The sequence below is a fragment of the Trachemys scripta genome, chromosome 10 (assembly GCF_013100865.1).
Source record: "Trachemys scripta elegans isolate TJP31775 chromosome 10, CAS_Tse_1.0, whole genome shotgun sequence".
Lineage (NCBI taxonomy): Eukaryota > Metazoa > Chordata > Testudines > Emydidae > Trachemys > Trachemys scripta.
Window position 1 is genome coordinate 60,543,939 of NC_048307.1, and position 22,356 is coordinate 60,566,294.

Below are 22,356 nucleotides of genomic sequence, written 5' to 3' on the forward strand. Positions count from 1 at the left end.
CGTGCCCACATCACACAAGCCAGCCTCAAGATTGGTACAGATTGATGATGCCCTGGCTAGTAATATCACTGGATGATGCCCATACTGTCCAATAATTTCATCTGTAGGGCTAATCAATCAGGCTAGATCAGTGGTTTTCAAACTTTTTTCATTTGTGGACCCCTAAAAAATTTCAAATGGAGGTGTGGACCTCTTTGGAAATCTTAGCGGACTCTTTTGGAAATCTTAGACATAGTAGGTGGACCGCCTGGGGTCTGTGGACCTCAGGTTGAAAACTACTGCATATTGCCATAGCAGTAAGGGATATTTTGCACTGTTGCTTTCACAGGAGTTATTGAATGCACTGGGGGAGGGGAGGGGGGAAATCAGTGTTTTACAGGGACATTTGCTATCTTTAGGCCTGATCCTGCTAGGAGCTGAGAGTCTTCTACTCCAATTAGCCTCATAAGGTACTATGTACTTCACAGGATCAGGCCCTTTTACCAGCAGGGATTGTACAGTTACATTTGATTTATTACAGTGGCTTGATTAATTTCAGTATGTCATCCTTTGCAAGGTCTTTGAGGCAGATACCATATTTTGGTTGTGTTTGTATAGTGCTTAACACAATAGGGACTGGGACTCCTAAGTGCTATCACAATATACATTATGATTTTATAAGATTCTCGTACGTGTTTAAGCTTCAGGATAGACAAAGATTGCCTGTTCCAAGCTCTTTGAGCCCTAAAAGATAAGAGTCAAACTAATCCAAAAATTGCCATAGCAAGCAGGGTGGATTGATTTTAAATCAAAGCAGTTTAAATCACTGATTTTACTAATGATTTAAATTAGTACACTGGAAACATTGTTTTAAATCAGCACTTTTAATTGCGTATTGCTATTATACTGTTTAGTTATTTTCCTAAAAAAAGGTTGATACTCATTGGTTAGTAACGATGAAAATGTGTTGCTTTCCAACTAAATATAGTCTTTGTGTTAAATTGGTGCTTCTTTTTGGTAACTAGGCGTATACACTATGTATCTTATACATATTTACTAAACCAATTGTATAGCTTAAGTTACATTTATCAGATGCTTAATGTTAACATTTTTTATTATGTTAGAAAATGGTGAATGATGCATTTCTTATTAACTAGATGATACATTTTTTACTTGTGATTTGTGTAAAGTTCTATTTGGATGGAAATTGAAATGCAATTAAAAATGTATAAAAATAGTATTTAATATTTTTAATTGTATAAACCTACCTTCAATGTGCTGGAAATATAAGAAAAATGTACCAAAACAAATTTTGCATTTAAAACTAACAGTAGTTTAATAATTTAGTGAATTGTAGTTAGTGAATTGAATCAATTATTTCTGGCTACTGTGTCCTTCAGGATTTTAGAACTAGAATTCTCAAACTCTCACACTTAGGGCTAGTCTACACTGGCAACGCGTGCCTTGTGTGGTCGTGGCGCAGCGCTGGGAGCGAACTCTCCCAGCGCTCTAAAACAGCCACCTCCACAAGGGGTGTAGCTACCAGCGCTGGTGCACTGTCTACACTGGCGCTTTATAGCACTGAAACTTGCTGCGCTCGGGGGGATGTTTTTTCACACCCGTGAGCGAGAAAGTTGCAGTGCTGTAAATTGCCAGTGTAGACAAGCCCTTAGTTTTGGAAGAGGAAAACAAACTTTCCTGCTTTTTTAACTTCCAAATGGTTTTTAACTTTGAGTTAGCTGAATAAACTGAAATGAAGAAAATAATCACTGCACCTGCAGAAGGAGGCTACTGCTACCAAAAGCAGGTTTAGCACTTCAACAGACTCTGATTCCAGGTGCTTAGTCAATGACATCCACCAGTTCAGGGTTTAGCTTTCTTTAAAACTTGGCAGCAAATATGTACTACTTAATATTTTGTGTATTTATTTTAAATTATTCTGATACAATAATTTTATGCCTTAACTTAGGTTATCAGTTTCAAATGTATTTTAAATAGGTTTAGTTTTAATAAACAAAGCTGTATTAAATTTAAATGAAAAAAATTAATTTAAATATATCAACTTTTATCCATCCTGATAACATACTAGATATCTGCACAGATACAGGCCATCCATAAATACAACCTTCTCCACCCTGTGTCACTCCTGAAAAAACTAATCCATACCCCTCCGTAAAGAATTCCACACCATTGTCAAGATCTCTAACATTCGCCCAGAGAGCAGCTTTGCCGTATGCCTTATAGGCCTTGACTGCTTTGGGCTAAAGGGTGTATTTCTGAAGTTAGAGTCCTCAAAGTATGTCCTCTGATCAGCTCCTTCCCTTACATACACAAGGAGTTCTGCCTAGAATGTCTGCGCTGACTGCAATTGAAGTAGTATTTCACGGGGAGAGCCATCTTAGGAAGACAGATGCCAAGTCAATTAGGGCTCTAAGGGTATGTATACACAGCAATAAAAAAAACCCATGGCACCAAGTATCAGAGCCAGGGTCAATTGACTCGGGCTGGCGGGGCTCAGGATGGTGGGGGTGGTAAAATTAGCAGTATAGATGCTCGGGTTGAAGCCTGGGTTCCACCCGAGCCTGAATGTCTACTCTGCAATTTTTAGGCCCCGGCCCCGGCCCTGGCCCCAACACCACCCCTAACGAGCCTGAGTCACCTGATCCGGGCTTGCCATGGCTGTGCCTTGGATTTTTTATTGCTGTATAGACATACCCTAAATCAGAAACAGTTTATGCTCTAAATCAGCATAAATCCCACTCCCTTAATACTATGATCTTGCACCTATGTTTAAGCCAGGAAGCAACCATTTTTATAGATTTGAGGGCTAAAAAAGAGCATTATGATCACTTAGTCTGACCCCCTGCATAAGAGGTCATGGAATTTCACCCAGAAATGAGTATTTAATAAAGTTATGGCTCAAGCTGCCCTCTAGCTACCTTCATATAGTATCTGTGTAGCCATATGGCTGAGCACGCTAGGAACATTTTGAAGGCGAGTTGTCAAAGGATAATTTGGATTTCCAAAGTATTTTTTCTGAGAATAAAGTTACCCTAATTTATGGTAGCTAAATGATATTTCTTTAAACTAAGCTATATTTTTGTATCCATGTCCTTTCAAGGACCAGTTTCTGATCCAGTCTTGCCTACACTTAAAGGGATTCTTGGGTGCATTCGATATTCAGCCTGAGGATGAAAGTGGCCTCCTGCCTCCTCCTTCCTTAATGCCATCAATGGCAATTGCTCCCCGTATTGCCTCTAAAGTAGGTTGACGATCATCCTTGAGCAGAGGACCCTGATAGGGGAGGTCAATGGCACAAAGGCAAGTTGCAGCAGGTAGAAGCAAATATAATTAACTCTTTTCACAGTGCAATATAGGGCAGAACTGCTTAAGCAGCACCAGAAGAAGAATATAGGAGCAAATCGTTTGCATTCTGTGCATTTACAAGAAAATTGTGTTAGAGTTGGAAATAGGGTTACCATATTTCAGCAAGCAAAAAAGAGGACGGGAGGAGCCCCGCCCCCATCCTGCCCTAGCCCCGCCCCTGTCCCTCCCACTTCCCGCCCCCCTCAAAACCCCCAACCCTCCCCCCGTTTCTTTTCCCCTGACTGCCCCCTCCTGGGACCCCTGCTCCTAACTGCCCTCCAGAACCCCACCCCCTACCTAAGCCTCCCTGTTCCTTGTCCCCTAACTGACCCCTCCTAAGACCCCCCCCCAAACTGCCCCCCAGGACCCTACCTGTACCCTGACTGCCCAAAACCTTCTCCACCCCCCCCCCCCCGGAACCCCCCCCCAAACTCCCGACCCCCCCGTCTCTTGACTGCCCCCTCCAAAATCTCCCTGCCCCTTCTCCTGCCCCCTAGCCCCCTTACCCTGCCGCTCAGAACATAGTGTTGGGCTCTGTGCGGAGCCAAACACGTGGCTGCGCTTCCCAGCGCAACACACAACCCGGTCCCTGCCCCTGCACAGTGCTGCCGGAGCGGGGCGCTGGGCTGCAGGGGAGGAGGAGCTGCCGAGGCCCGATGCAAACCCGGGCCGGCCGGCTCAGAATGCGGGGAGGGGGGGAGGGAGGAGCTCTACAGCTGCTCCGGAGTCCAGCCCGGCAAGCTGCGGGGGAAGGGCTCTGGCTGCCAGAGCCCCATGCGAGTGGCTGACTTTCCTGCAGCCTTCCCAGCCGCGCCTCGCTCTGCATGGGGGGGAAATCCCGGACATTTTTAGTGATTTACAAATTCCCCCCTGGACTCTATTTTTAATACAAAAAGGAGGACATGTCCGGGTAAATCCGGACAAATGGTAACCCTAGTTGGAAACAGGTTTCATACTAATAGTCTTGGATTTAGGATTTTTAAGAGCAGATCATTGGCTTTTCTAGCAGCCACCAAGGGTAGTCAACATTTGGAGGGCGGGGGAATAAAAATCTGGGCAGCAAGTCTCAGGGCCCAAGTCTGTAGACTTGGACTCCGAAATTTGCTGTTGTGGGTTTTTTTTGTTTTTTGTTTTTTTGCAGTGTGGACGTACACTAAATGTTTCCCGTCGTTTGTTGGATGGGCTTTTGGATTATTTTGGTCAGTTGGACAATTTATCCATTTTCCTAGATAGAGCTTTAGCCTCTAATGCTAAAGAACAATCTCCACAACTTGATTTAGAATATCTCAAGGGTTTCCGTATGCTCTGACCTTGCATTTCAAATGCTTCCCTGTCTGTCCTGCTAATGGTATCAGATCTCCATCCATAATTGAATGGTTCTCTCTTGGGTAATTTACCTTTGAGACAGGATACATACTTAATGTAGTGCAGTCAGTTATAAATACAGCATACAGCATTGTTCAGAAGGCTGGAATCAGAATAGGTTACAGGAAATAGAAGTGGTGAATACACCAACCACAACACGGAAACTCAGCTAGGAGATCTGTTCTTGCTATTGAAAGCTGTAAACTGTTGTGTGAGAGTCTGAGAATTCCCAAGCCCAATGAAATTAGAACATCGTTGCCTTTTAAAAATCCTTATGGGAAAGTTTGTGTTAGGAACTTCTCTCTGCAAGCCCATTCTCCTCTCTACCCTCTGGGGGACAAAGGCTGTCTGCCGTATTTACTGATCTCACATTTCAGCTATGTCTGCACTGAGGAGCCTATGTCACCATAGCTATGTTTTTTCCACACCCCTCACTGACGTAGCTATGCCAATATCAGTTTAAAGTGTAGACCGAGCCTTACTATGAACAGATTTATATGATTATCAGCAACTGACTCCATGTGATCTGGACATTTAGACACGGCCAGATCTCTTCTCCCCTACACCCCTCTACTTCCAAAGAACCAAGCTTGTGGGCAGGTCTGTCCAGTCCACTTAAGTGTTCAGCCTTACATGTAGTTTTCATGGTCTGTGCTTCCTCAAGAGACTTGCAGACTTCTTGGCACCATTTGAGTGCATAGTCCCATGAGGCATGCAGTTACAACAGATCCGTATCCTTTATCTTTTCAGTTTCTTTAATAACAACACCAAGGAGTGTTCAAGGGCAGTGCCATTTTGTCAGGTAACTGAATTTACAAGAAGTCTTTCTTCCTTAGTCACTTATGCTGTGAGAAGATGCTACTGCCACCTTCATATCTATTTCATCTTGTCCAGTTAGGTTTTGCCTTAAGGTTTCTAGCAAACACATTTTCATTGTAAGTAGAGACTCACATTATTTACTATTTTTCAGCATTTGTATTATGGTAGCACATAATCCTAGCCAGACACACAGCTCCAGTGTACGGGGCACTGTACAAACATGCTGGAAGGCTAAGCTGCTGGGGGCAGGGACCACCTAATTTAAGACCAGATGCAACAATTTAAATTTAGGAGGACAGAGGATAACAGTAATAACTTCATATAGTTATTTATCCTTTTGTGTGTCTGTGTGTGTCTTGCTGCACTGTTTGCATCCTGACAGATTAAGTCAGTTTTTGGAAGATCATAAGAAAATCATTCTGTGCTGTGCAAACCAGAAGGGATAATTAGCAAGAATTGTGGGGTAAACATCCATTAAAGATTTATTGCAACATCTTTTAAACTGTAGTAAACAAGTCTAGAAGTAGGTGCTCACTTAGTGTGACATTGCTTGTTATATTTATGTTGCCACATACTAAATGAACTCCTGAACCTGATTATGTGGCTCACAGTTTGATCACTTAGCAAGAAGGTTAAGGTTCTTGGCCCTACCCCTTGTCTTTTAAAAGGAATTCAGTGCTAGTGAGAGGTACTGGATTGATGGCAATGATCACTGAAGTCCCTAATCTACAGAGGAGTTTGAGCATGGGCAGCAGTAGTACAAACCCTCTCCTACCACTGAAGTGCTTCAGTCCTGTTCTACATAGCTATTATCCTGTAGGGGAGAAAGGGACTTTCAGTTATCCAGTATTTTTACTGTATTATGATAGTGACTGTCCCCTCCTCCAAATATTGGCATCTGTAGTTGGACTGAGACTACCAGTAAACTAACTAGAGGCCACCAGACAGCTTCAGATGGTAACAGTTTTGGTCAGTACTGGTGCGGATTCAAATTTGGTTCTATGTTGAGGGAGGAGGGAGAGTAGTTTTTAAAATGGAAATCTTGTGTAGCTGAAGGCTTTCTCTTCAGCAGGAAAAAAGGTATGGTAAGTCCTAGTGAAGAAGGGGCAGTTGGAAGTTTTTACATGAATTAGCAGATCAAGGTGAGGTACAGCTCCCCCATAGTCTTTAACTCTACTTTGCTATGGGGGAGTCTAGGTTTTATCTTGAACTGCTAACATTTTTTCTTAGTGAAAACACAACTTTAGTAAAAACCACTTTATTGTGGTGTTTTGAGTAGGTTCAGAGCAAATTCGTCTGTGCTGTCACTTCACTGACCTCAAGGTGTTCTAATAATTGTCATGAAATCTTGGCTCTGAATGTACATCTGAAGCCTGCTAAAATGCTGATCTGATTGGTAATATAAACGTGATGAAATCTGAACCTGCTTCTGGATGATCTCCATGGACTGGAAAAGAGGTTAAAGCTCAAGAAATTCTAGAACTGTTTCTTTGCAGGATTTACTATGTGAAGAGATAAATTAAAAACCTCTCTTTAGCCATTCAGCTATATTCTAAGAGCTTGAAGTGGGTCAGACATGCTGTTTCTGTATTATACTTTACGTTTGTGAGTCTTTTCTGGTCAGATAATTTTACAAAAGGAGTTAAAGGACACTGAAAAAGTAGATGGGGGAAAAATCCGTTGGCATAGAATTATCTTGCAGTTCACAGATATAATTTGCTGTTGATTTTTAGTATCCTTGATGTTTTCTGCAAGAGTTATCTGTGTGTTAGTGTTTGTTCAGAGCTTTGATGTAATACTTCTGAGTAAAAATGAATAATTTTACCATGTTGAAAGGTTGTATGATCTTTCACTACTCCAGAAAGGACTTTTAAGACAAGGGAAGCTAGACTGGTAGTGTCAGGTGTGTTTCAAGCTTTGCTGCAGAGACATTTTAGAAACCTCACACTTTTTTGTTGAAACATATAAGGTGTGAAAACTGGTAGGAAGAGTCAAAAATGGCAATGTTTCAATGTGAGCACAAAGCTCTTCTTATAAGTCATAGTAAGTTCTGTGTTTTACCGACTTAATACAAGGCAAGTTCATTCCTGCATGAATTTTGAATGGCTCATGTTAGTATGCATAGCATCAGAAATGTAGTTTATACAAGTGACTTTTCCATCCTGAGACGCTGCATGTCAGTTTTGTTTACTTGCAGCTAGTTATTTTTAAAAACATCCATTTTTAAAATAGTAACTGCTGTTTGGATGAACTCTTCATTATTAGTAATCCTTCCTTCTCCCTCACCCCCACTGTCAGGGTTGTGTTACTAAGGAGCAGGATTATAAATCAGATGAATCTACTCTGCCACGGACTGAATTTGGCCAAGATTCAATGACGAGAGTAGAAGAGCAAACTATAGAGTCAATCAATCATGAATGAATATGTATTCTAATGAAGTCTGACAAGTTTTATAGCAAATCTGCCATTATATGCACGTTTCATTACTGTTTTTACCAGCTGCAGTTTGGGATCTACGTTCTTTTAATTAAAAAAAAAAAAAAAAAAAAAAATCAGCGGGGCCACTCCGGTGGCTTGCTGGTAGCATATTTCCTTTTTCCAGATTTGAGATGAACTGATCCTGGAACTAAGTTATTTAAAAAAAAGATTCAAAACTTAAGGCTAAATGTTAAGAGTATACTCCCAAAAAATATAGCATCCTAAAAAGCCTTCAGCAGTGCTCAAATCCTTCAACCCATCCTCACCAAAATGCCAGGAAAAAAATGGGCTATGATTCCACCTCCAGGTCTGGCAACAGGAAATCACTCAAGCTTTGCTGCTCTTTATTTCACTAAAAACCCTTAAAGGAACTACAACCCTGCATGTATCAGCAGTTCTCATCTTTTGGCTCCTTACAACTCACGATTGACTTTTGCTCAAACCTACAGTGGCTGTTGGAACAAAACAAAAAAAAGAGAACACGATCCTAGGCAAGTGCAGTTCTGGATCTGTCTGAAATTGAAGGAGTGAGACACAGCGCCACCCAGGAACAGATTAGGGTAGATGACTCTTTATGTAAATACATACTGGAGCCTCCCATTTAATTTGCTTGCCAGGCATATTTTTCCTGCTTCTGTATAGTGGGGGAGTCACTTGTACGAACGAGGGGAAAAAATTCTAGACCCGAACATAGAAGCCATCTTCTGTCTCTTTACCAGAGCCCTTTTCTTTGTCTCTGCCTGGACTTTCTTAGTTCTTATCACTGCATGGTCTTACCACTGCCCTATTATAGGAGCTATTTTCCCAGCATGCCCTTTCTGGATACTGGCCTGTGGCCTTTTAAATTACAAGCAGCTGTAACCCCAAAGTGGCCATTTCACCATAGGCGGTTGGTTCTTGTATCTCCCTTTCTTCCAGCTGAAGAATTGGCTTTTTTCAACTCCTGTTACATTTTCTGCTTATGTCTCAAGATGGCAAGTTTGTCATGTGTAGAAACTGGGGCCGTTGCTGCACAAATTACCCTATTTGCATTTTTTTTCTTTCTAAAATCCCATTATAAAAATATAGTGAAGCAATATGCAGTGGGCAATGTTTAAAGAAGACAGAACTCTACCCTCGGTTGATGGTGGGAGAGTCTCTTTTCTTTTTCCTCTTGTGGGAATGGGGTTCTCCCTGTGGCTCCTTCTTGGATCAGCTGTCTTTTACACTTCGCAGTGCCTTTTCAGTTTGCTCCCTGCTCTAAGAGAAAAGGACCCTGCTGTTATTGAAGCACCACCTCCTTAGCCTAAGACCAGGTAAAGCAGATGTAGTGGTAATCAGTTCTCTTTCCTCCTTCTTCCACAGTGGTGGGAGACCATGGGGGGGGAGAGAATTCAGTGACCCCACAGTATGTATTGAAAAATACATGAGACCTGTTCATAGAGAAGGCAATTTAAGTACCACAACCTTTGTATGAACTGCAGTAAAAGTCACACAGAAATCCTTGTCAGCAAGTTTCAGGGGTTAGTGTCAAGAAAAATACCAGATTTTATGATTTGCCGCAGCTTATAAAAGTGGTGAATCTGAATAGATTGTGCCCAACATGTTACTGTTGTGTCTGTTGGCTCTCACAAGTTCTCTTTTTTTTGCCCCAGTGTGGTCTTAACAACAAGGAGTCTGGTGGCACCTTAAAGACTAACAGATTTATTTGGGCATAAGCTTTCGTGGGTAAAAACCTCACTTCTTCAGATGCATTTTACCCACGAAAGCTTATAAATCTGTTAGTCTTTAAGGTGCCACCAGACTCCTTGTTGTTTTTGTAGATACAGACTAACACAGCTACCCCCTGATACTTGACGGTGTGGTCTTAGCCAGTCTTAGCCATTTAGGATTAGAAAGCTCTTTGATTCTCTGGTCTCACCTCCCCCAGACAAATTTTTGTCTAGTTCTTTCTTTCCTCAGAATATATTTTCTCATTACTTAGTGGTTCAGTCCTCTCAAGAGACTTTATATATGTTGTTTGTTGTATCATTCTCAGAATTGTTTGTTTTGTTTTACACTGTGATGCTGCTAGTTATACACTAATTACAAAGCAAAATAAATATTAACATAATAATTCACTTTATAGTACATCCCCCTTCATAGTTTTTCAGAGATGTTGACCTCTTGGCCACCTGACAAGACTCCTCTCTGCCTTGATTGAATTAGGGGACACCCTGCTTTGAAATTAAATTAAAGTTCTGATTAGTTGCTTTCTTCCTTGGTTTCATTCACTCTTAGACTTAATAAGCAGATGCCTGGGTTTTCTCTTTTAGTTGAGCAATTTTAAAAGTGAAATAACGGTCAAGGAGAGATGAATTAATCACATTCCAGATAGCATTGTTTATGTTAAAAAATAATTGCTCATATTTACTCAATGTTGCTTATGCATGAACTAGTTTTACTTTAGCAATAGTCTTCTCAAATTAGTGTTAATACAAATGAAGTGTAAATTTTTATATAAACATTATAATTTAAATAACCTAAGTTCACCTTATCTTTGGTACTTTCCTGAAGGAAACTATTTGCTCCTGGCTGTGGGAAGTCTGGTTTACTCGTCTGTGCCCTATGCTTGGATATGTTACCCAGTTACCAAAATTGACTTTGCTAATATTTCAGAGTCCAATTTACTGCACTGGGATCACCCAAATCCTTGTTCCTTCATGATAACACTGCGTCATGCATCTGCTGCTCGGGTGTGCATGTGCCTGCTGTTTGTTTTGTTTTTCACCACCTTCAATGATTTAAAGCAGTGGTTCTAAACCGGCAACCCAATCAGCACATAGCTGTGACCCATGTGATATCCTCAGGGCCATACAGGTAGTATATATAGATTGTGTGGATGCAGCCTACATAACACATAGAGAGCTGCATATGCGGCCCACAGTGGTAAATAGGTTGAGAACCACTGATTTCAAGGCTTTGAGCCAGATCCTTAGGTGATAGGAATGGGCATAGCTCTGTTGAAGTTAGTGGAAGTACAATGATGTACAGTAGCTCAGAATCTGGCCATCAATATCGATGTAATCACTCTGTGACAGCCACTTACATTGACTTTCCAAAAAGCCTTCTTTAGGGCTTGCTCTGTTTGACCATTGATACAGTTGTATGGTCAGTCCAACAATCGTGCTGTATTACAGAAGAGCCATTATCTGATGCTTTGGTCTTAAGGTGTTGAATGTGGCCCTCCAAGACTAGGAAATCATAATGAAAGGTTTCAATTTAAACTTCTTTTCATTACAGTGTTTTTTTGGCTGGGAAAACTGTTTCTGGTTATCAGGATTAACTTTTTCCTTTACAGTTAAAAACAGGCAAATATTCCAATGTTCACTTTTGTTTTAAGTGGTGATCATAATTAATATTTATTATTATTTGCCTTACCGTAATGTCTCTAGGTGTCCCAGTCATGGACCAGGATCCTGTTGTACAAACACAGAACAAAAGGGTGGTCCCTGCGCCAAAGAGCTTGCAGTCTAATGCTTTCACATTGCCAAACGTTGCATGTTGTTTTATTTGGGATCATTTTGAAAATGTGTGTTTGGTTTTTTTTACAACTCGTCATGCTGTTCATTTACCATTTGCTTTTTTAAAAAACCTTGTTTTCTAGCAAGAAGTTGAGAAGTTTACAGACCTAGAGAAACTCTACCTCTACCTTCAACTGCCTTCCGGTCCCAGCAATGGAGAGAAAAGGTGTGTGGGTGTGGGTGTTTAATATTAAATATTGGTATAGTTCCCATGAGATTTTTTTTTTCCCATCAAACACACATTTATCTACTGTTTCTGGAAACAGTAATGTTTCTTTATTTTTTTTTTATTTTTTTTTTTAGGAAAAGTGTGTTTAATATTTTCAGAGAACTAGTTCTTCAGTAAATCTGAACTTTGGGAACCCTTGATGCATAATAACAAATCTGACAATATAAGCTTTGCATGGTAGGCTGTTTATGAGGAAGTGCTTTTGGTTGGGAATCTGATTATGGACCAGGTCTGACTGTTGCCTCAATTTTTATATAATGGGGGTATAATATAGCACTTAAAATATTACTATAGGAAAGAATGATTATTACTTCATGGTAGGTCTGACAGTATTTGTTCATTTCGGTCCTTGCCATCTCTGAAATAACTCCACATCTCACACTTGTAATAATTAACCATTTCCCCCTCATACCGATATCCAGAACAAGTGTTTTTTATTAGAGCTGATTGAAATTTCCCATATTTTGAGCACTCGTGTTTTTTTTTAATTATGAAGAGACTCCATTGTCTCCATAATTTAAGGAAGAATCTTGCCTTAATTTTTAACTTCACCAAAACATAACCAATCCAAATGAAAGTGGAACTTATGCCAGGACAGACATTTCTGGGACGTTTGAGGCAAATTGTAAAATGCATTTGGGAGATATGAGGGATGACCATAAACTTTTAAATATGATGGGCTACATGAAGTTCTTTATTCTGTATGTCCCCCAGTGCAGACCGTACAAAGTCAAAAGCATCAATTAGGGGAACCACATTAGAGATCCAGAAGGTGCTACAGTTCTTTATACCCAGTGGTTCCATTCTGCTTGACTGATGGGTTACCTTGCATACAGCTTTCCCATCAGTTTGCCCATTGCTACACTGGACTCACAGAAACCTATTTCAGGAATGCAGTAAATTGTCCTTTCTGTAATGTTGTTTTCATTATATGTCATATCCTGACCCTGATTTATATATAGTAAGGGGCATGAAAGCTCCTTATGCTCATATAAAATGGGGGTGCATTGAGAAGACCAGCTCAACAAGATATCAGGGAGACATTGTACATATAGTGGAGGAGAGGTGCAGTGGCTTGGACAACATAGGAGGTATGGTATTTGAACCTGTCTGAAGTGGCCCTTTCTCCCTCCCACCCCCCCTACTCTGTATTGAAACTGGTGTTCTGTGGATGCATACATGAATAGATGTAGTATGAATGATCTTTGTAAGGAATGATCAAAGTTCTGTTTTTGTTTATGCCTACTGTTGTTCAGCAAAAACAGCTCATAGATGAGACATGATGGAGTAAATTTTAAGAATTGCGCTTACGGGATGCCTGCACAGGAACTCCTGTTTGTCCATGATTTCTTTCCATGTGAATCTTTTCAGCCCATTTGAACACTTAACTCTACTAATTGAAGAGGAGCTATAGAGTACATTGTCTTCATCAGATCTATTTCTGTTTTCACTTAGCGATCAGATCTCGATGTCATCAAGCCGTGCGCAGCAAATGCATGCATTTTCTTGGATTCGGAATACCTTGGAGGAGCACCCAGAGACGTCCCTTCCCAAACAGGAAGTTTATGATGAGTACAAGTGAGTGCTGCTAAATGGAATCCATACATCTAGTTGTAGCAATGCATAAAGAGTAGTGTACACAGTACAGATATTTAACCAGATGCTACAATTGCTTCCTTTATAAGCAGAGGCTTGAACTGCCTTGACTAAAGTATAGTTAAATATGGTGGAGGTTAGAACTTAAAATCTGACATTGTTTATGTTGACTACGAGGTTTAAATGAGAGGAACTGTGGATGAAATCCTGGGCCTACTGAAGTCAGTGGGAATTTTTGCCATTGACTTTTGTAGGGCTAGGATTTCACCATCTGTGCAGAACAATAAAGAAGTGAAAAATCTTTTTTTTCTGCAGTTTCAGACTTTGAGGAAGGACGTTGTTAATGTTTTTATAAAATGAAACATAAATAATAATCTGGATATTAAACTTGCTAAAATTAGAGTGCAGTATACACAGAAAGGCCCTGCTTCCTGAGACTCTCCTCCTGTGTTCAGGTGGAGCCAGTTACAGGTTTGGAACCTAAAAATGCATTTAATTAAAACATGTCAAAATTAGTGATCAGAGTTTACTTAGCTCAGAGACTGGGCAAGTCATACATTATTCCACTGACACATATATGTCTGTGTTGTATGTCTCAGTGCCTTAGTACGTATTCCTGGTAATAAATGCAAATAAGACCAGTTCCTATGCATTAACATAATGTCTGAGGATGCACTAACTACAGTGATGCAACTGCTACTGTATTCAGTATTTGCACTTTTGAAAGTAAGATCATAATTTTAAACTGCAGATTAAATAAATCTAAAGTTAAGAAACTTTTTAAAAAATAAGGACTTATTTATATTATGATAGAAAAAGAGGATTTGTGTACAGAACACTAATAATATCTTGCAGTAAATTTATATTGTCCCTTTCATGCAAAAAAGGCCCAAATTACTTTTTGCAAACTGTGTACATACATCACCACTGAAATGCGGTGATTTCTTACATGCAAGATGGTGGCAACTAACCAGTGCCCAACACATTGCACAGCAGTGCAAACGGGGGAGTTTTAGTCAAGCAGATGGAAGTAAACCATAACTTCAAAGTGCTAAGAGATCTTAAAGCCCAGACAATACATTGGGTAAGGCTGGTCAACCAAAAGACCACATCACACGAAGTCAACTGCATGAAAGTCACTTTATCTGCATCAGGAGGATGAAGGGCTGAATCGACCTTACTGGGGTTTGAACAAGTAATTCATGGAATTGTAGATATTTCAAAACTAAGATTTTAGTCCACTGAATGATCCCCTCTGGAATAATACATGAAATATTGTGTCTGTCACAGAGAATGAGCCCTCATGCAGTAAGCCTGTTTCCAACAGGTTGCAGTACAGTGAAACCCCGCTATAACGCAATGATTGGGGTCCAAAAAATTTGATCACGATAAATGCGGGGTCGCGGTATAGCAGGGTTACGAAAATTTTACCATTTAAAGCCAGTCAGTTTCAAGCCGGTCAATTTCTCTTGGGCAGAGAGCAGGGGAGATGTGCAAGGGGCAGAGGAAGAGTGAGGAGCAGCTGGGGAGGAGAATGGCTCTTCCTGCCAAAAGGAGAAGCAGGGATAAGGGGGAAGAGGCAGTGGGGAAGGCACGTTCCTTTTTTTGTTTTGTTTTTGTTTTTTTTTGTCCTTCGGCGGCGCTCTGGCCGGTGTGGTTTTTTTTTTTTTTTTTTTTTTTAGCGCTTGGGGCGGCGGGAGCCATCTTATGATCTCATAATTCTCATTATCGCGGGGCGTGTTATAGCGGGGTTTCCCTGTATATCATAATGGTCATAGAATTGGTAACCAAGCCAACACACGTTTATGTTCAGTTAGATCTCAAAGCTACCATATAGCTAGAAAAGAGGTGAGGACTGGAGGAAGGAAGCAGTCAGACAAGAGTTGGCTCTGAATGTATTTAAAACCAAAATCCAAAAATTAATCAAATAAAAAAAAACATGGCCCAATTCCTTGAAGATGAATTTGAATAAAGAATTACAATGTGGTATTAACAGTTTCGCCTTCCAAATGATTACAGTAAACTGCAAGGTGCTTAGTACTCATCTCACAGAAGGTGCGCAGTGCTATGACCAGATTTCCTCTGCAGTGTGTATATACATCACCTTAATTAACGCTGTCTGGCAGAGTCACTTGCTCCGACTGAGTTGAAATGTGGTGGTATTAGCTTGCCTGGAGTTGCTGAACACGCACACACCTAGTTCTGAAATCTCACCATCAACTCAAGTTGTGACGTAGGCTAGAAACATAACCAATAGTGCAAGTATGTTGAATTAACCAATCACCGAGCAGTCAGTTACATATACACACAGCAACAAAGGCAACAGCAGCTGCTGCACAAGAGAAAAACGTAAGCGTTATTCTTAAATATATTTCTTATTAAATAATTTATAGTCTGGTTCAGCAACAAATCTGCTTGGCTTCCATGCTGTGCCAAGCTACAGATGCCCAGAAAAATAATCATCTACAGATTGTGTAGTGTGAAACTTGAACAGATTTTCTGTGTAGCTACAACAAGCCTTTGTGTGTTGTTTTTTTCCCCCTCACAAAATAAGGATGGTGAGGAAATATCTGGGAAAATATCAAATATTTGTAATCTGTTCTCCTTTTAAAGCATCTGTTCTCTTTTAAAAACATTTAGCTTCCATGAATATTTTTGAGTTACCCTCGTGCATCAAAAGGAGACTAGACGCAGGGTAGGATGTCGTGGGAAATGGCATATAAATAGTAGCATTAGTTCTGATAAGACATTTCTCCCTTCTTGGGCGGATTAAGACATCTGAAAACCTACTTTTGTCTATGTCACTCATGAGTTGTTATTTCCATCCTCCACCTGTGAAGACAGATGTTGTTTGGAGTTCACAATGAGCACTTTATACGCACAGATAAGAAAATTCATTAATATTATAAAATATGGAGGGGTCATATGTCCATCAGAGGCTAACGAGACTTTTGAGGAGTTGCATCATAAACCTAACACTTAAATTCCTGCTGTAAATATCAGTCAGAAATTCTTCTTTGTAGTTTTACAGAAATGCTGAATTTCTGCTTCAACTATGATGTGGTGGTTTTAGCCTGTTTTACTACAATATAGTTTGGATTCCAAGTGTTTGAAATGTTAAAGGCAGAAGCACAGAATCTACCCAAATCCAGCATAGACAAATTTTACTTGTGTTACCTCCCTCTTCAAGTTTCAATGCACTTTTATCTGTACACTAATTCTTCCTTTCTATACATATTTACTTCTCTTTATGGTTTTATAAGTTGGGTGTCTAGGAAGAGATTTGAATTTTGTGATTAAATAGAAGTGACTACACTCATCTTGCCTTTAAAGTGGTAAAATAAATGAAAATTAAATTACAAAATAAAATAGTAGCAGCCCAGGAAGGTTAAGAACTTGCAGTTTAATTCCTGTTATGAGGTGGTTCACAGGGACAGATCCACTCTCACTGGCATTAGGAGGTGCAGTTTGCACCAACCATCATAAGCAAGGCCCCCTGTGCCCTGGAAGGCTTTAACACCAGGGAGGGAGGGCAGGTGATGTTTTCTCTGTGAGCCTCCCTTCAGGTTTACACCAGGGAGATGCAGCTTTAAAATGTGCTGGGGACTGCATGGTATGGCACTGGGGATGCACAGAATAAATGCATCCCCTTTATCAGGTCCCCTCACCATTCTGTTTGATACACCCATCCAGCAAAGAGGATTTTGTTGATGCAACTTCTTTCCACCAGTAAGGATTTTCTACCTGGGCCTATGCCATCAGAAACCAGTGTAGATCCTAGACGAATTTAGTGCATAGAGTGCAATCCTGCAGCCGTTGCTCAGGCAAGACTCCCATCTGCCTGAGTAAGGGCTTAATGGGCAAAGACATGTCTACACGGCTTCAACTGATGAGAAAATCTTTCAAGAAGAAAATTAAAGATGGCACATGTTGCTGCACTGATTTCTAGCTCTGTCTGGGCTCTGCTGTAAAACTTCTGTTGCTGCAATCTTGCTGCCACTGTGATGATCTGAGATAAGTGCATCAGATCATTCAAATATTTGATGTAATGGAGCTAATTGTTCATTTAAGTTTCTGATAGAGTTGGTAAATTTTGATCAGAAGTTCTTTAGTTCCCATCTTCCTCCTGTAAATTATTAATCACTACTTCACTGTCTGTAGAGGGCAACCACTTGATCTGTAGATGGTGTGTTGTAAATGTTAAAGATCTCAAGCAATGAGTTAGAAAAGGAAGCCTCAGGAACTAAAATAGAAGAGATTGAATGCTGAAAACTCAGCTAGATTGACGCAGATTGGCAAATGTGTTAAGTGTTACATATTTTTTTTGTTTCATACACACTATAGTATTGGCGGATACTTTCTGTGATGGGTGTACAAACTTTAGGATTGATGGGCTGCAGGGGGCCCAGTCAACCCCGCCCCATGACACTTCAGAGGTGTCAGGCTGGGAGAGGAGCTAAAAAGAAAGAAATGCCTGTCTGGGAAGGAGAACGGATCTTGAGCTCTCACTAGGAGAGAGAAGGTTGGCTGGGCCAGGAACTGGGGTAGATTGTTGCATATTTGGTCCTCCCTGAGGGAAGGGAAGATTTTATATTTCTTACTGTTTATTTTGGACTTTGGGTACTCTGGAAGGGGTGGAACTATTACATGACCTAGCTGGAGGGCTAAATCGCCTCAACCCAGAAGGTGTTGGAGTCTGGGTGGAGCAGTGGAAGAGCGAGAGGGAAACCGAGGCAGAGCCACTGCCCCATTGTGCCATGCTACAAGGAGGCATGCACTTTTCTTTCAAGGAAATAAAAAAATAGTTCAAAAGAATATATAGTGCAGTCCCCTAAAAACTGAAAGCAATTGGACATACCTATACAGGCAAACTTTCTGTAAAGTCTTGTGTCTTTATTGGCCTTTATTTCATTAATTTATTTTATGTTCCAGGTTATTTAAATTTTATATCTCAAGCGCATATTTAGATTGTAGGTCTCACAGAAAAAGTGCTTTATTCTGAGGGCTTGTCAGCATGATGCCTTAGTCCATACTAGAGGGGTGTAAATTCTAAGGGGTTCTAATATGTCCCATACTAACTGGCCTATATGGACTCTGCTGGCATGCACTAAAAGTTCTCTAGTGTGTGTTCATGTAGTCCCGTTTCAAATAGTACTGCATTAATGCACACTAGGGAACGTTTAGTGCATGCCAGCAGAGTCCAGATGGACCAGTTAGTGTGCAACTGCTGGTGCATGTTAGAATTTACACCCCTGTTGGTGTCAATTAAGGCAATGTGTAGCTAAATCCTGAGTCAACCTTACTGTGGATAGTGTAGGGAGGCGGGGAGGCCCTTTGCAAAGGAAAGTACGCAAGACTCCAGTATCTTTACCATCTCTGATTTGGACACCTGCACCCCCATCTGCTTTCACTCAACCTGTCCTCCATGCAAGCACAAAAGCTTCTGGGCATAAATTATAAATTAATGGAGATATCCTATCTCCTAGAACTGGAAGGGACCTTGAAAGGTCATTGAGTCCAGCCCCCTGCCTTCACTAGCAGGACCAAGTACTGATTTTGCCCCAGATCTCTAACTGGCCCCCTCAAGGATTGAGCTCACAACCCTGGGTTTAGCAGGCCACTGCTCAAACCACTGAGCTATCCCTCCCCCCACCAACATGCCAAGAGGGCAACAAGCAGAGAGGGGAGCCATTAAGAAAAGGCATTTGGTGCATGGCGCTGAGTCAGCATGAGACCACAGAGACCACGTGAGGCTTTTCCAGGCTGAGCTTGGAGGAGGGGTTGCAAATGCCATGGAATGATCTGTCTGTAAATTTAAATTACATGATAAAATAGTAGGTGCTCAAAAAGGTCACAAGCTTGCAGGAGCTTCCAGCCTGGACCCAGGGAACCCCAGGCAGCTGTGTAGATGTGTAGCTGCTGCTAAGTCCTTGTTAGAAACAGACTTGCTATTCTTGGTGGTTGCATATTTTTCTTTTTCCCCTTAGAGTGAAAATTTTCATTTGAAAAGAAGTGAGCGATAAGGTCCCAAGCCCAGTGCTTGCTAGTTTTAAGTGGGTTTTACTTGTACTGCTCAACTTCAAACAAGGATTTTCAACATTCACTCTCTCAGTTCTCACTGACTACATCAAAGAAACTGTAGAGTACACCCAGATGTATGCTACGGAGATGATGCTTTGTACTGAAGCTGAAAGCCAAAATACAACTGGCATCAGCTAGCTGTATTACCATATCTTTTGAGAGCCCCTAGAGTCGAGTCAAGTCACAGTTCAGTGGAGGCTGGTGACATCTGAAAATGGATAGGTGAAACTGTCAAAGGTCCTTTCAGAGCCACTTTATGGCAGAAGGTAAAGCTGCTTCTGAGGCCATGTTTACACTACAAACTTTGGTCGACGCAAGATATGTCAGTGTAAAGCTGCCACAATTAGTATATCGCTCGTGCGCATGCATGCTTGGCTGCTTGTGTCGGCACTTCGTGTACTCAACAGGAGAGCTTGTGTTGATGCAAAGTGTGGTGCACCCTGGGTAGATATCCCACTGTGCCTTGCTCCACCCTCTGGTGGAATGTTTTTTGGGGAATTTTTGAATACATCGTGGGGCACACGTGAGTCGTGCAAGGGGGTACTGGGAGCAAAAGGTCAAGTTTCCATCATACAACTTTCTCCATCCCATAATTCCATACCTATCCCATAATTTTTGTCTTTCTTCTTCTTCTTTTTTTTTTTTTAAATCCCACTTTTTGCTGTAGCGTCTCTGTCAGAATGTCAAGACCTACCGGTCATGAACCTGGGTCTTGGGAGTCACCACAATCAGTCTTTCACCCAGCAGCTCAAAAGCAGCAGCTGGGACTGGGGATCATGAAGCCCAACTGGGGCACAAGTCCTATCCCTATGCTCTTGTTTGGGAAAGCTCCAAGACTCCTGATTGGGCCTCAGCCCCTGTGTAAGCCAGGGGAGGAGACAGGTAGTTATTCATACAACTGGGCTTCACTTGACATGGACTACAGGTCTGGTTGTTTACCTGTTCCTGCCTTCTGATCCTGACATCCTGGTGTCCTGATTCAGCCAGAGTCTGGGTAACTACCTCCTGGTTCCTGCCATCCAGTTCCATCACCCGAACCTGACCTTGTATCCTGACTCAGACTGACTCTTGATCTCTGCCCTCTGGTTTGTCTCTTGATTCTGATCTCCTGGTGTTCCAGTCTAGGCTGATTCCTTGTAATTGGCTCCTGGACTCTTAGTTTGCATCTAACTCCTAGGCCAGGCCACCCACTTCCCTGCCCTGACACAGAAACTTGGAGCCCGCACATCTAGGCAGTATTGTCATGAACGCTGCAAACACAAGACAACAATGGTATTTGCAGCTCTGCAGGAGGTAGCTCAGCCACACTGGATATGATGATTTCTTTGAGGGACATAGCGAAAAACAATTCAGATTTGTTGATGGAATGCCGCTTGGGCCCAAGAAACAAGCACTGACTGGTGGGATCGCATCGTAATGCAGGTTTGGGAGGATGAGAAGTACCTGCAGAACTTTCAGAGGAGAGAGAGGCCACATTCCAGGATTTGTGTGCCAAACTCGCGCCAGCCCTCCCGTGTAGGGGAACCAGAGTGAGAGCTGTATTGACCGTTGACAAATGCGTGGTGATTGCAGTGTGGAAGCTTGCAACCACAGATTGCTACCAGTCTATTCTATTAATTTATTTTTTTAAATAAAATGTATTGTTTTTTAATAGTACTGTAATATTTGGCATTGTTTTTGGTACACAATCTTTTTTGGGGGGGGGGAGGGAAGGAATAAATTCATCTTTAATACTTGATAACATATACTACTCAAAGCACATAGCTTCACCTTCAGTGACCCCAAAGAGTATTTTCATCAAATATATGTTGGGATCATTGATGCTTACAAAGTTGCTATTGAACAGAGGTTTTCAACAGGAAGCTTTACATTCGCAATAAAATTGGAGAAGATTATAACTGATGCAGCAAATGGCTCGAAACAGGACATTGTCCCAATAAGTGAAGCTTTCCATAGTGACATTAACATAAATATATGGAGATATACCTATCTCATAGAACAGGAAGGGACCCTGAAAGGTCATTGAGTCCAGCCCCCTGCCTTCACTAGCAGGACCAAGTGCTGATTTTTGCCCCAGATCTGTAAATGGGCCCCCTCAAGGGTTGAGCTTACAACCTTGGGTTTAGCAGGCTAATGCTCAAACCACTGAACTATCCCTCCCATGGAGGAGCTATGTTTTCATTTAGAAATGTTGAGTGATATTTGCAGATCGAGAAATTGCCAGCTTAATTCGGTGAGCGAAGTGAAGCAATTTCTAAAACAAAACAAAGGCTTGAGTGACATAGTGTCAGAAGTTACAATTCTCCTGAAATTATTCTGCACAGTTCCGACTACAACCCGCACCGCTGAGCGATCATTCAGTTGCCTGCGCTGACTGAAAAATTATTTGCGAACGTCAATGGCCCAAGAACATCTAAATCACTTGGCATTTCTGCACGTTCCTAAGAACTCTACCTCTGAATTAGACATTGCAAGTCTCCTGGATGACCTCATTGCAAGAATCAAACAATGACTAAAAGTGTTTGCTGCCTCCTGAAGAACATCGCAAAAGAAGGGGCTATATTTGTTTTAATTTTAGAAAGTATTTGCTTTTGAGGGCTATTGACGCAAGAGTGCTTGGTTGTTTCTGTATTCAAAAGAGTATTAATAAAGTTGATATTCTTAGTTTAAAAAAAAATTCTTACAATAGTGATATTGTGCAATAAAGGGAAACTGTTAAATGTTTACTGTTTCCAGTCCATTTTTACATTATTTTAAAAAATTTATATCAGCTTACAAGGCAGGGTGCGGGGGATGGGGGACTTAGACCCATTCTGGGCACCACCAAAAATTATACAAACCTGCTGCCCCCGTCTGCAGCATTTGTGTTTGCTGTCTGAGAAGCCCTATTCTGTCCTGGTG

The 22,356-nt window shown here is 41.2% G+C and overlaps 1 protein-coding gene across 1 annotated transcript in view; it reads left to right on the forward strand.

The window, feature by feature from the left end:
* Positions 1-22,356, forward strand: part of RFX7 (regulatory factor X7) — a 107,113-nt gene that overhangs the window by 49,336 nt on the left and 35,421 nt on the right. Inside the window, exons 3-4 of the mRNA XM_034782888.1 lie at positions 11,633-11,715; positions 13,234-13,356. Of these exons, the coding sequence (XP_034638779.1) occupies positions 11,633-11,715; positions 13,234-13,356 (206 nt within the window). The remainder of the gene's footprint in view (positions 1-11,632; positions 11,716-13,233; positions 13,357-22,356) is intronic.